Genomic DNA, 14,502 nt, shown 5'->3' on the forward strand with positions numbered 1-14,502 from the left:
AATAATCACGGAAATTTGAATTTTTGGTCATGGTAAGTCGGGGAAAAGTCAGGATTTCATTTTTCACATTTGTTGTAGCTGTTGAAACTATGTTGCAAGTTCAATAATCCTACCTGGTTGTGGTCAGAACTGTTCCGTATGACAGGGCCGATTCCTTTCCCGGTATCCTGTTCGCCCGTCTCAGTGTGTTAACAGTTTGTAAAGTCACCGCTTGTCATGTGCCGACCGCAGGGCACGCAGGAGCTGCGAGAAGCGTTCAAGAGCCCGGGCGTGATCCCGGCGCTGTGCGGGGTCGTGGGCGGCTCGCAGAACCCGCAGATCCGCCAGTACGCCGCGGTGCTGCTCCGCAAGCGCCTCTCCAAGGCCAGGAACTGGGCGCGGCTGCCCGAGAACGTGCGCGGCGACATCAAGCACGGCATCCTGCAGGCGCTCGTGTCGGAGCCCGAGAAGTCGGTGAAGAACGCCATCGCGCAGTTCATCGGCACGGTGGTGCGGCATGAGTTCCCCGGCCAGACGTGGCCCGAGGTGCTGCAGTTCATCCAGCAGATGATCGGCAGCAACAATCCCACGCACCAGGAGGTACGTGTTACGTGTTCGCTGCCTCTCCGCGGTCACACTACAGTATCGTCAATTTTACGTTCTAGTTTTTATCTTCATGGCTTAAAACTGGTATATGTATTTTAACTATACATATTTCCCATAAATAATCACTATCAGATTTTTGTTAACATTAACTATATGTAAGGGATACAATAAACAGTGTATTAATTTGATGAAAAATTGATATTCACAAGATTTTATGGTTTTATTTTTAAAACTAAATTTTGATGATTTTTTTATGAACTCCTTTTATTCATTAAGATGCACAATTTTTAACAAATACGACGCTTACAATATAATGGTTCGTTACATACAAAAATAAAAAGATGTTGAGCGCAGATTGTAGTTTTTGTTTTATTTTCAATTTAGAATGTTGCACAGACGAATCCAATCACTTTCAATAACTTTGTTCATTCACTCAACACATACATTCGCCTGTCGTAGAATGCTCGCAGCTCAGGCGATGAAAATTAATAAAAAAAAAAATTACGTTGATTAAGTTCTTCAGTAAAATCTTACTGTAAGCTGTAAGTAACAGGAATCAGTGCGACCTCAAACAGGGCCACACCCAATGATAAAACCGCGAGCCGCCGAAATGCGGCCTCGCCTAGCAGCGATCGCCCGACGACTGGTGAACTCATGCCACCGTTTCCTCCACGCAGGGAGGATAAGTCACATGACCTCACCGACCAATCACATACACGCTTCATTCACACTTACAGATACAAGCCAATAGGAAAACAGAACTCACATTGAAAACAGAACATACATTGAAAACAGTTTTCTATCCATAGAGCCAGGGACTTTACATTCTCCTTCTCTCTCCCACACCATGAGACAGCAGTTATCACTCAGTTCCCACGACCAGTGGGGAATCCCTGCTTTTATATCTGTTGGCGGGGAATCACAGTTTCTTTCTCACTCGCACTTAAAAAAATTCATGGCATTGTTCACACCTGACAGAGATATCACTATTGACGAGAGCCTAATGCTGTACAAAGGCTGATGGGTGGATTCAGTACATCCCCCAAAAAAGAGCGAGATTCGGCATAAAGACAAATGTTATGTGAATCAAAATCGGGGTTAATATTGGAATTTTATTATTTACACTGGGAAAGGAATGGTGTTTGAAAGTGAAAACGAGAATCTTTCAGTGTCCTCTCAAATTGTTCTTGTGCTGGTAGAGCCTTTGTTGGACAAAGGTTACTGTGTCACAACTGACAATTTTTACACCTCCCTGCAACTGGCAGATCTGCTGATTATATGCAAGACTGACACATGGAACTGTCAAATTGTCTCGTAAAGATATGCCTCCCAGCATGTAAAACAAGAAGAAGCTAAAGAAGGGGGAAATAGTAGCAGCACAACGTGGGAAGGTAACAGTCATTCGCTGGCAAGATAAGAAGGATATCTGCTTACTCTCGACCATCCACAACAGTGAGATGGTAAATATGAAGAGAAGGAATGATACGGTAATGAAACCCAAATTAGTTATAGATTATAACCAGACCATGGGGGTTGTTGATTGAGAGGACCAGTATTTGGCCAACTACCCTATTCCCAGAAAAAGGGGGGGGGGGGGGGGGGGGGGAAATGTACAAAAAAAATTTTTCCACCTCCTTGAACAGGCATTGTGGAACTCATTTGTTTTTTACATGAAGTTTGGTGGCCGCCTTGCTCATTTAGAATACAGGCTACTTGTTTGAAGAAAAAATGTTTGAGAAATAACACTCCCGAGAATTGTCTTCTCGTGGCGGAAGGCCAGGAATTACTCCTAATCCACTGAGGTTGACAGAGCGCCATTTCCCGGAAATTATTCCATCAACCGAGAAAAAGAAAACGCCTACAACACAATGTACGGTTTGCTGCTCTGAGAGAGACGATAAAGGCAAGAGGGTAAGAAGAGAGAGCAGGTACTTCTGCCCCCAGTGTGATGTAGGCCTGTGTGTTGCACCCTGCTTCAGGCTTTACCACACCAAAACAAACTTATAAATATTTTTGCAGAAAAAAGTTTTTTTTTTGTTGTAAATTGAAAAAAAAAAACAATGTCCTGAAAAAAAAATTATTATTTCCAACTGAAATACCACTATGTTTGTTGAACTATTTATCTGTAACATTCAAAAAGTAAGGATTCTTGTACAATGTCATGTAGTTGTAAGTTATTTATAAGTAAATTATGTCAAAAGTTTTAACATTATATATTAATATTTCTTTGCATTTAATCATTTATTAGTATTATTTTACATTGTATTTCTAGATTGGAAAGTAACTGTTCACCTATGGTGGTAAAATATGTTTGTTGAATAAGTATCTTTTTTATTCAAATATAAATAAAACAATCAATAGCAATTTATAAAATAATGGAGTTTTTCAGAGTCAATATTACTTTTTATACACATATGAAAGTTAAATTGAAATTTGTTTGTACATGTATTTTTAATTGTTGTTGATGATGATGACGATTATTATTATTATTATTATTATTATTGTGATTGTAAGTATTGTTTAACTAGGTAATTGAAAATATTGAATAGAATCCTTATTTCAGTAATAATTTCCAAACATACCTTATCCAGCATAACATGTAAACATAACATTTAAATTCAACCAATTTACTTTAAAAAATTTAACACTGCAAGGGTTAAACCAAATGGTTTTTAATTTTCTTTTTTAAATAATGTTTTTTTTTTAAATAGATAACCTTAATTTTTTTTTGTAATGAAATGTCTAATTTCACTCTAATAACAAGAAAAGTTTGGTCATTAGTGTTTCTTGTGATTTACAAAAACAAATTATATGCAAATCAAGATTTTATCATTTAAATTATTTTAATAAGTTTTAAGCCCAGCTAATTACTCCTCGAAAATTAGAATTATTAAATAGTTACATAGTTCCTATTCTGCAGGGAATCCCAGACTTTACTGTAAATCCACTTTCTGTGAGAAACACCCATTGTTTGGAAAATCCTCCTCCTGTGGGGAAATATCCTTTCTGTATTGAAGACTCAGTCAGATGTGCAGATTTGCTAGACTTAAGTTCTTGATGTTATAACTTTTCTGATTCAACATGAGTGGCAGAAAGTAGGATGTTGTATGGCTTTCATTTGAAATGGTGAGAACCAAAATATTTAATATAATAAAAAAACTAGGTTTGAACATTTGTAACATTACACTTTCCCTTGATCATGGGTAGTTACATTTTAAACATAGTTATCGTTTAGCAGCCCTATCTACTTGCAGACCCAGCTGTCCATTGGGATAGTGGTTTACATTTTAAATATTATTAGGTGTGTTCCGGTCTTTTTTTGCGAAATCACTTTCTAACAAAAAGTTTAAAACTAAGTAGCAACTGTGCTGGAAGTTGCAAAACTTAAATTTTGAGCAGCCTTTTGCGAACTTAATATATTTTTACAATGAATAACTTATGTTAAGCTCACGCATTAATCATAAAATATTCTAGCAACTGTCCACTCAACATGGAAATTATATCAGAAAATATTTTAGCTTTCGAACATAAAAATTGACATATTCTAGCAGTTAGTAGATATATTTTATAATATATTTTAATTCTGCTTATTATATGTAAAAAATAATTAGCTTGAGAAAATTTACGTAATCAGTCCTGAGAAAGGTTTGAAATTGGTTCATCACGCATTTGTAGACACACCTTTAAACTGCACTATGCATTGCAAAAAGAGAACTATTGTAAAAAAAATTAGCTACAGTTAGTTTAGGTTTTTTTTTCTGAATGTATTTACAGAGTTTGAATTTTAAAGTTATAGAAACACAAATTTTTCATATTGCCACATTAATTTTAAATTTTTTTTTTTAAAGTACAATAAAAGTTTCTTTTGAAAGTGACAGTGTGAAAAATAACAGAATCGTGCATAGTAATATCAAACATTTTAAAACTTATCTCAGCACCTCTCTGGGTGTTCAGGTATACAAAATCCGTAGGATTAGTGTTATGGATGTTACATAAGCACAATTTTTTTTTGCAGATTTTTACATTAGACATATTAAAACACTCTGAAGAAAATTTCCTGCATAATAAGTTTAAAATCGTCATGGCAGATCGGCTTTAGCAAAATTGTAAAGTCTGAGAAGCCGTATTTCAATACTTTAAGTACTAACGGTCGTACCTACTTTATTATTGAAAAATGTTTTTACATTTAGAATACTTTGCAATTCTTACTTGAAGCTATTATTAGTAATTAATATGCATTAAACACCATCATCGTTAATTTTACCATTGTTTTGTTTTTGTAGTAGTACAGTACTACACCCTCTATACCATACTGGCATACTGCATCAGGTAGAGGTCACCATGTCCTTGCAATATCATTGTATTAACAGCATATCAAATTTTGAATCAAAATCACATAGCATACATTCCCTACATTGTTTGCAAGTCATTAAAAAAAAACATAAAAATAACAATGATTTCGTCAACTTTCTTCTGTTTTGAACGTGTATCGAAATTTGATTGAAGCATGTTAAGGTGTATTATCGTGCGCTAAACAGTCTTTGTTTGTGTAAAGATGTAGTGTTCAATTGTCGATTTTATGTGAACATTACATATAAAAATTGGCATATCTGACAGGGATTATCTGTGAGATGCAGATAAATGAGGTGTGTTGTTTGGTAACTGTGCAGGAAGTGGGTAGCTTGTGGGGAACTGAGCTGGTGTGTGTCGTTGTGTATTGCAGCTGGGGATGTACACGCTGAGCGTGATCACGGAGGTGTCTGCGGACCAGTTCCTGCCGCACGCCCCGCAGCTGGTGTGCGCTCTGGGGGCCACGCTCGGCCGCCTGCAGAGCCCCGCCTGCCCGCTCGGCTACCACGCCCTGCTCACCATGGTGCACCTCGTGCCGCTGCTCGAGTCCGACCAGAAGGTGGGCGCTCGCTCCCCCTCCTGCCCGCCTGTGCAGACCCGAACAAGCCCGAATTAATATCTACCTTATATCTACCTTCGGCCAACTTCGTCAGTTTTTTTGTTTATTACTTTACAAAATTGTGGATGGTTGGTTATGTTAGGTTAGTATAGCTACATTAAAAATACTGTCAAATCATTTTAATGGTTGTTTACTGTTTAGGAATTTCTAATTTAATATGTAGCTATCGTGACCTAACAAAACATTTACACAATCTCCCATTTTTTTTTAAATGTAGCTATACTAACCTAATTAACCTCTTATCTTCACAAAATGTGTTTAATAGAGGAAATTTTGTAGCACGAAATAATAATTTTTTTTTTTTATTTTTTTTTTAATGAAGAAGGACTAGTTAAGATAATTACCCCTTCAACATCAATAATCAGTTTGTTTGCGTATCCATAAATCAAACTATGCCTTCAACCTTGAATCATCCTCGTGTTAATATTTTGAGTCTACAGAAAAAAATTATCCCGACGTTGGCCGAAGGTAGATATTCGGGCTTGTTCGGGTCTGTGCAATACAGAATGTACATCATAGGCTTCCCCACCTGTGCGTGGTGCAGACTTGCTTGCCATTACTATACCCCTGTGTGAATTTGTACATTCGTGTATTTTTTAATGATTGTCTTTTGTTTCTAGTTTTTTTCGTGCCCGCCATAAAAACTGTATGTTGGTGGTCATGTCACAAATCTTAATACGGCAGAACCTCATTTTTACGTACCCAGGATTTACTAATTTCCGTGATTAACGTATTTTTTTTTAATTTCAAAGTAATTTTTTCTACAGTACTAATGCATTACTTGCCCACTTTATGCGAAATCATTTCTCGTGATTTATGTTGCGACAGTGATGCGTTTACTAGCAAACCATTGGAAAAGTTTAGACGGAACAATGAAAGTTGTTAGGGAATAGAGTTACTTTTTTACTATAAGTTTATATGTTTGCTATTGTAAACTGTTGTTTTTTTTCCCCATGGTGAACCATATGGCCATGAACCAATACTTTGGTGACGTGAACATGAAAATTAAGTTCATTTTGATATTTCCCCCTTTAAACTTTAATGTATTATGCATAATCAAAAGTTTTAAAATGAGATTTTTACTTGAAAAAAACATTGGCTTACTGTGCCCGTATTAAAATAATTTTAAAGCAACGTACCAAATACCTATAAACATGGCGACTTTGTGCATGTTCAGTGATGTTTGTTTTAACTTATCCACACTGAATTTCCAAACATTACTTCCGATTCTTTTTTCTAAACATAAACAATCATAGCGAAAATAGTTATATTCTTTTAATAGAATTATTTCCAATGAAAATCTAAAAATTAATATAATTTTAACACGTGATTATTAATGTCCATAATTGAAGTGTGTAAGAAAATCTCACTGTAAAAAAGTGGACAGTTTGAGATGCTTCAACATTAACATCTTTTACTTATGAACCAAAATTTTCATGTTCAACTGTGAATTACTGCAAGATTTGATGGATTTATTGTTTTCACTATGTGAGATAATGAAATTCTAGTTAATAAAAAAAGGGGGTTGTCTGCAAAGTCGGTTTACGGATGATAATTTTACGTGATATGTCATAAGAAAATATTGATGAAAAGTACTTGATCCATTGTTAATTAAAATTTGATAACTTGTGATTTTTTTTTAAATTAGCTTTGAGCTAAATGAAAATACATGTAATTAAATACGAATCAATACACTTAATTAAATTCATCCATGATTTGATTTTTTAAATTTTTGCAAGTTTAATGTGAATTATTTGTTTAAAAATAATTATGAGCAATTTTTTTTAGAAATAAACTTTAATCAAATGAATGTTAATGAAGTGTTAATTTAAAACGATGAAATTGAAATCATAAATCAAATTCATGAAACTTATGCTTTTGAAAGGCCCGCCAAAACTTGCTTGATATAACTGCGTTAACTTGTCATTAAACATAAATATTTTTAAACTCTTGTTAAAAACATTATTTTTAATTTTCAATTATTATTTACAGTTTTTGCAAATTTAATTTAAATAAATTGTTTAAATATAATCACGAACAATTAGTTATAGAAATAAACTGAAATCAAATCAATGTCAGTAAATTGTTAATTTGAAATGACGAAATTGGACAAATAAATCAAATTTTTTAAATTGCTGCTTTTGAAAAGCCCGCCTTAACCTGTTTGATATTATAGAAGATTTTCTCGCACGGTGGTTGGCCAGTTCAACTTGTCATTTTAGACACATTGTTATGACATGTGTGAGGTTAAACATTAATTTTTAATCTTACATAGCTACGCACGATCATTTTTTTCATTGAATACTAAATAAAAGCAGTTGACTTTTTATACGTTTGTTTACATGAGATGATAATTTTTTAGTCAAAATTTTAACATAAACTATCATTACTGCACTCGCCGACCGATGCTATTTTTTTGTTAATAATCAAAGAAAAATATATATGATTATATCGCTAATAAAATTCTTAAAATGCAAGAATTAATTACCTTTTTTGCCGCAATTGTTGTAATAAACAATGGAAACCATATTAACTTTTCACTTCACTTTATAAACAGTTGACAAAACAGTTCACGTGTAGGTTGTGTGCTGCCGCTGTCTCTCTTCTACTTGGACGCATCGGCCGATGGAGTGGAAGAGAGATGGATGCATCACAAGCCGATCGTGCCTCTGTATCGCTTGTTCCGCGCTCTCGCTTGCACGCTCGGCTCAGGCGGAATGTGACAATGAGTCATGCTTTAGATTGTATTTTAGATTATGTTGATTTAGACTAAGAATAATAACAGGCACCAAAATAAAATATTAACACTTTTTGTTTTTTTATAAATCATGCATGCAAGGATGTGTTATATATAATAAATTGTGCCGATTCAGGGCCACTTTCAGGCACAAACGTACGAATTTAAATTTAATTTTTAATTTTTAAAGAAGGAAACCAAATAATAAATTTGTAATTTTTATTTTATTAAATTTTGTTTCCATTACTCTACACTCCGACGTAATCTTGTGCAACCCAGTGCACCTGTGCTTGTTCGCAGGCTTCAAACAGATACTGTTTGCTGACGATTTGCGATCGCAGCATCCCGGCCGCGGTTCGCGTCACGCCTTCCCTATGTAACGGAACGACTTTCGGGTTAGCGAACGCTACCCCAACCCCACTGCTAGCAACTTTCATTTCTCGGAGGCAAGCATACGTAAGGGTTTTGCAAGCACGCCTCTGGACCAAGTTACAGCCAGGGGCGACGCCTCGAGACAGTCCACATGACGCCTTTCCCAGGCGACTTAGCAAATTTAAACCCCCCTCCCCTCAACACCCACCTGTGGCTTCACGAGAACTCAAACCCGGAGCAACGACCCCCAGTGAACCCCGGGCGGAGACCTGGTCTCCCCAAGGACATTCCCACTTGTCAAACAGAGCCCTCAGCGAAGTCTAGCGGCGGGAAAAATCCCTAACCCTGCTCTGAGCGCTGGTCGCGAGCGCGCCCACTGCACTCTAGCGGACGTTTCTGTGACCCTCCAGACAGGTTCTCGTCTTGGCCACCAGAGTGCAATACTCATCCCTCCCATAAGAGACAGCTTGTCACAATCGACCTTGGCAGCAGTCGCAGTGCGATTGCGATTTTAGTTCGCCTACGACTCGCGTGAGAGCGCAGCGAACAGGTTGCAGTCTGCTTCGCCCCTTCGGGCATCTCCGGACACCTTCGGGCAATCACCACCACCCCCTTCTTTGGCTGGGGGCAGTTGCTTACTTTAATTAGGCGCCCCGACGCCATTTCTAAAAGATTCGGCAGGCAGCACGCGGTAAGGGCGGATCTCTCTTCGCAGCCCGAGACAACGCGCTTCTGAAAAGTCGTGAACGGCTTTCTCTAAAGCATGTAGTTGGTTATCGACAAGGCCATGTGCCTTAGCACTCAATTTTTAATTTTTTGCTGCCCGAAATAGTTTATTTTTTGAAATAGTTTTTTTTTGTCTTTACTTATTATTCTTCATGGCGACAGCAATCTTCCGCGTCGCGCATCACCTGGCCATCTCCAGTGACCGACCTGATCTACTCCACCCCGCAGCTTAGGTAAGTTATTTCGTCGCCCCACACACACTTTTCTTTTCCTGTTCTCGTGGGCTTAACTTCGCCCAACATCAGCCGCCTGTTAACCAACCTAATTTGATGGGAATACTGGTTGCAGGCGGGGATCAAGAACTAGGATGAGAGATTCCGCTCCAAATTCAACTCCCATGCAGTTCATGAGTTAGTTCACCGAAATTCATCGCCTCCTGCAATCGGAGAATTTCTCAAGAGTTCCAGCTTTCAACATATTTTTCCCTGAGTGGAAAAACCACAAAATAATTTATAATTCTGAACAACCAGTTTCAGGACACTTTTATTCATTTAACGAGTAAATGTAATTTTTTTTATAATCTGTCTTATGAAGAGCCTGCGCGCTAAATATTCAATGGCCGGTAAAGTTAAGAAACCAAATGACCTTTGATTCAGTCAAATATAACCATTGTTACTTATTATAATATCTCGCCCCGGGGCCTCCCATTTGGTTTATTGTTTAACAAGATTTAATGTATTAAGTATAGCAAATAAGGTCAACAATTTTCTTGGTATTTTGTTTCGGCTGTAATGCCATGGGTTATCTTCAATGGAATAAGGTTTGTAAAGTAGAAATAACAGCAACAAAATCATTAAGTAAATGCCAATGTAAACCAAACCAGATCTTATTATTTTCTTATCCTTGATCACGATCCACATTAACCTTACCAAGTTTTAAGGAGGTTAATCATAAATTTTGTTGTGCGTGCGCTGTGCCCCTATGGGTAATGTGTTTAGTACTGTTTCTGCCTGGCGCTTCCACGGCCAATCTATATTTGTTCTTTAGACGAGATTTCATATTGAGCGCAGCAGCACGTTACAAAATAAAGTGGAGAGAGAATAGGCCAGCTATGGTGATAGTGGAGACAATTTGCTTCATTATTTTTAGAAATTTGTAGATAGGTAAATTGTTAAAAAAATAATCAGTCTAGGTAATTTCATTGCAGATATTTGTGGACATCTTTGTGCAAATAAAACTGATAACATTAAAACCCCTTATTTTAGAAAAGTAATTGAGTAAAAATATAATCATTACGATGTTGTCTCTTTAGCATGTCTCATCCTTAGTTCGCAGTGTATATTTAAATGGGTGTTTACTCTCTCCTTCTATTGCATGATTTCTTCCATTAGCGCTGTCCTTGTTTCGGTGTGCTCTGTTGCCAGGTATATCCCATAGAGCAAAGTATGAAGTACAGTAAGTCCTCGGTTTACGTCGGGTTACGTTCCTGAAAACCACGACGTAAATAGAAACCACGCAAAATGAGCCATGTTTCATGCCACCGGCCGGCCACACCCAAGGTCGGCCGGAAGGGGTAGGAGAAAATGCTGTGTCGTTGCGGGAAGTAGATAACACTTCTACGTGCGAGATACGTGGGTGGCCGAGCGGGCGGGCTGGTAGTATTGCATCACCGCGCGGAGAGCAGCGGAGAGCAGGAAGCGTCCCTCATGATGTATGATAAGATAAGGCGGTGAACGTGTAGCTTACGCTACATAGCATAAATTAACTACCGAAGGAAAGAAAGAATTATAAACGAATTATATACGGTGTTTTGGTTAAAATAAAGATTTACGGTCATTGTAAACGACGTTATTGTGAATCGGCGACAACTTAAATTGAAACATGAGTATTCAAACATTAGCGACGTTAATCCGAAACGACGTAAATCGGTACGACGTAAATAGAGGACTTACTGTATTAGATACACCTTTATAATGTAATGAATTTTTTTTTATTATTTTGTGAAATTGTATTTTTTAAAAGAAACTTTAGAATGAGAATTTTGAATTTTTTTTTGTTCTGATAATATTCTGTATTACTTCTAAGGAGCCACAGCCACAGGCAAAAATAAAAAAGTCGGGCTTGATGCTACGAAGTCTGCTTCAACTCTGTAAGCATCAAACATGCCATGGCATACAGTTAGCTTTACGAAGGAGGAAGAGATGCGCGCGCAGGTCTGACTATGCTATCAGCTGTTGTACAAACATCAGCTATGGCAAGTTCATTTGCAGCGATGGAGTGTAAAGGACCAAATGTTATGTCCGCGCGTATGCTGCCGGGCTGTACCGTTGACACCCGGCCACAGACCGGGCCGTTATTAACTTCAGTCTAGCCAGTGGCAGGGATCTCGCATGCTGAAACACAAAGCAACGTCTGCCCATACGTCTGCCGGTAACTGTACGTGCGCAAGTACCTGTTGTTGAAATCATATTGGAATCATAGCTTCCAAATTAGAGCGTAATGCATTGTGTTCAAGTCTTTGAAACCAAACTGGAAGTATTACGGCATGCAGAATGTCATGAAGGCCACACCTATGTTGGTCGCACTTTAGTTTTAAGTAAGTCAACTGTGTACACAGTCGTATGAACTAAGGATTCTTATTAAACATTTATAGTTTGATGCTGTTGGTTGTACTAACGGGAATATATTGGACATTAAATACCGGAGCAGAAATGAACAGATGATTTGTAACGTTGCAAGACCCTGCCCTCCTAGCTAAATAATTTTTCTTTTAAACTATTTTTTATGCATGTAAATATTTCTTAAAAAGTCTTTCTAATGATATTTTACCATTTGTTATATATTTTAGGGTTGATATTTTTCACTTGCTATGTTTTTAAGAAGCTATTTAGTATTTTATTAGACATTTTCAATCATTACTATTTTTTATGTAATTATTCACAAAGAAGTCGCTGTACTAGATTTTTGCCGGTTTAGGCCTACTTTTTCAGGTTTTTTCTAAATGAGTTTAATTTTGTAAAGTAATTTGTATTATGATTGCTGTTCTTAATTTTAATTAACGTGTTGCATAATTTTAGAACAAGGAACTGTGTCTGGTGTGATGGTTAGAAAGAGGCATAAGAGGCCTGTAAGTGTGAGTGAGAAAGAAACTGTGTTTCCCCGCCAACCGAGATAAAGACAGGAATTCCCCCACTGCGTGGGAACCGAGTGATAACTGCTGTCTCATGGTGTGGGAGAGAGAACGAGAATGGGAGTCCCCGATTTTGATGTAAAATTGAAAAGAGACAGATCAAGGGAAGCCCCGAGTTATGTGTGTACAAGATTTTTTCATGTATTGTAATTTGTACTCTGATTGGCTTGTATCTGTAAGTGTGAATGAAGCGTGTGTGTGATTGGTCGGTGGGGTCATGTGATTTCTTCTCCCTGCGTGGAGGAGACGGTGACAAGACTTCACCAGTCGTCCGTCGAACGCTGCACAAGTAGGTCGCGTTCGGTGGCTTCTCGCAAATTATGTAGAAGTTATTGAAGAGATAATTTAACGTTGGTGGTCAGAGCCATGCCGAGTATTAAATTAACCTAATTTTCTTTTTATTTCGTTCGGGCAGTATTTAGAAATTTTGATCTCCTCGTCGGCGTTTTGGCTCGTGGCTCGTTTTCGCTGGGTGCGGTCATGTTTAAGGCCGCACTAATTTCGTGTACTTCCAGTAAAATATTACTGAAGGACGTTAGTTTTCATTAATTCTCATCACGCGAACTGCGGGCATTTTTTGACGGGCAGATGTACGTGGAATGAGTGAACAACCTCTTTTGGAAGTGTTTGGAATCGTCTGTGCAACATTCTATTTGAAAAAAATAAAAACAACAAAATTACAATCGGCGTTGAACATCTGTTTATTTTTGTATATAACGAACCGTTATAGATTCACATGGAAAAGGTTGTTAAATTAATGGTGCAATAAAAAAAAATCACGGGCCTGACATGATTGGTGTGAACCAAGCTGTGATATATGAATAACCACTTCAATTTTTGAAAAATTTAATTGTAAATATCCGGACAGTAATATCAGTTTCACTCCCAGTAAAGGATGGTTTGAAAAGTTTGTGGAAAGATACGTGACGTGAGTTGAAGGTCACTGACGTGAGTTGAAGGTCACGCCCGGGTGGACAAGTCAACTGCCGACTGACGATGACTACCTCCCGTTATGAGGTGTCATATTTGTCATACAAAGTATGTGATGGTAGGCTTATAAAGATAAGTGGTGTGACATATTTATCATTGAGTGTTATTATACACATTTATATTACATAAATAATATTTCCCTACTCGTTTTGAAACACATTAAGTGAAGTAGCCTTGCTATTTATGCACACTTATGCATTAGAATATGCAGTTTATATATAACAACATTTTTAGGAATGCATCAGTTATGCTAAGTGAGGGATTGGTGTAATTCTGTTCTAGACATGCTTATTGTTATTATTAGTAATGGTAATATTGTATTTATCCGCGGCCACACAGCAAGTAATGCTATGTTCATGATGTTCGCTATGTTTGCTATGGTTGCTGCACCAGATGGCCAGACAGGATAGTCTAGTTTGCAATGTCAGGGAGACGCATGCCGTGGGAATCAAGTGATGATTCCGATGATGATAATATTCTGCTGGCTCTCTCAGTATGTAAATGTAAAAAGAAATGGGTTTATAAAGTTAATCTAAAAATAAATGAAATTGGAGAATTCCATCATTTGGTAATGCTGTTAATCGTGCAGCTTATATAATTGTAACATATTGCAACTCTAATTATTTTGTCATTTTTCTGTTTTTAAAACATTGTTTGGTTTTCAACCTAAAATAGTGTTAAAAATGTAAACGAATGTTCATAAAATGAAAAACCATCATTTGTAGATATAATTTGAAATTTTATAGTCAATATTATATTTGTGCAAGTTAAATTTGATTATTAACTGAGTAAAAAAAATTGCAATTTAACTTACGTAGTTTATTAACCTCCCTTGAAATCAAATCCCCAGCATTATCCCGCATATATTACATTTATTCCATAATCATGGATATTTTCGTACTTCTCCAATAAAATTTTCTGTCTGCATGATAC

General features: G+C 37.1%; 1 protein-coding gene across 1 annotated transcript in view; it reads left to right on the plus strand.

Moving 5' to 3' along the window:
• LOC134540850 (importin-4-like) overlaps nt 1-14,502 on the plus strand; it is a 150,766-nt gene that overhangs the window by 19,640 nt on the left and 116,624 nt on the right. The window contains exons 2-3 of the mRNA XM_063383847.1: nt 232-579; nt 5,309-5,494. Coding sequence (XP_063239917.1) covers nt 232-579; nt 5,309-5,494 — 534 coding nt within the window. The remainder of the gene's footprint in view (nt 1-231; nt 580-5,308; nt 5,495-14,502) is intronic.

Source organism: Bacillus rossius, chromosome 17 (genome assembly GCF_032445375.1).
Source record: "Bacillus rossius redtenbacheri isolate Brsri chromosome 17, Brsri_v3, whole genome shotgun sequence".
Classification (NCBI taxonomy): domain Eukaryota; kingdom Metazoa; phylum Arthropoda; class Insecta; order Phasmatodea; family Bacillidae; genus Bacillus; species Bacillus rossius.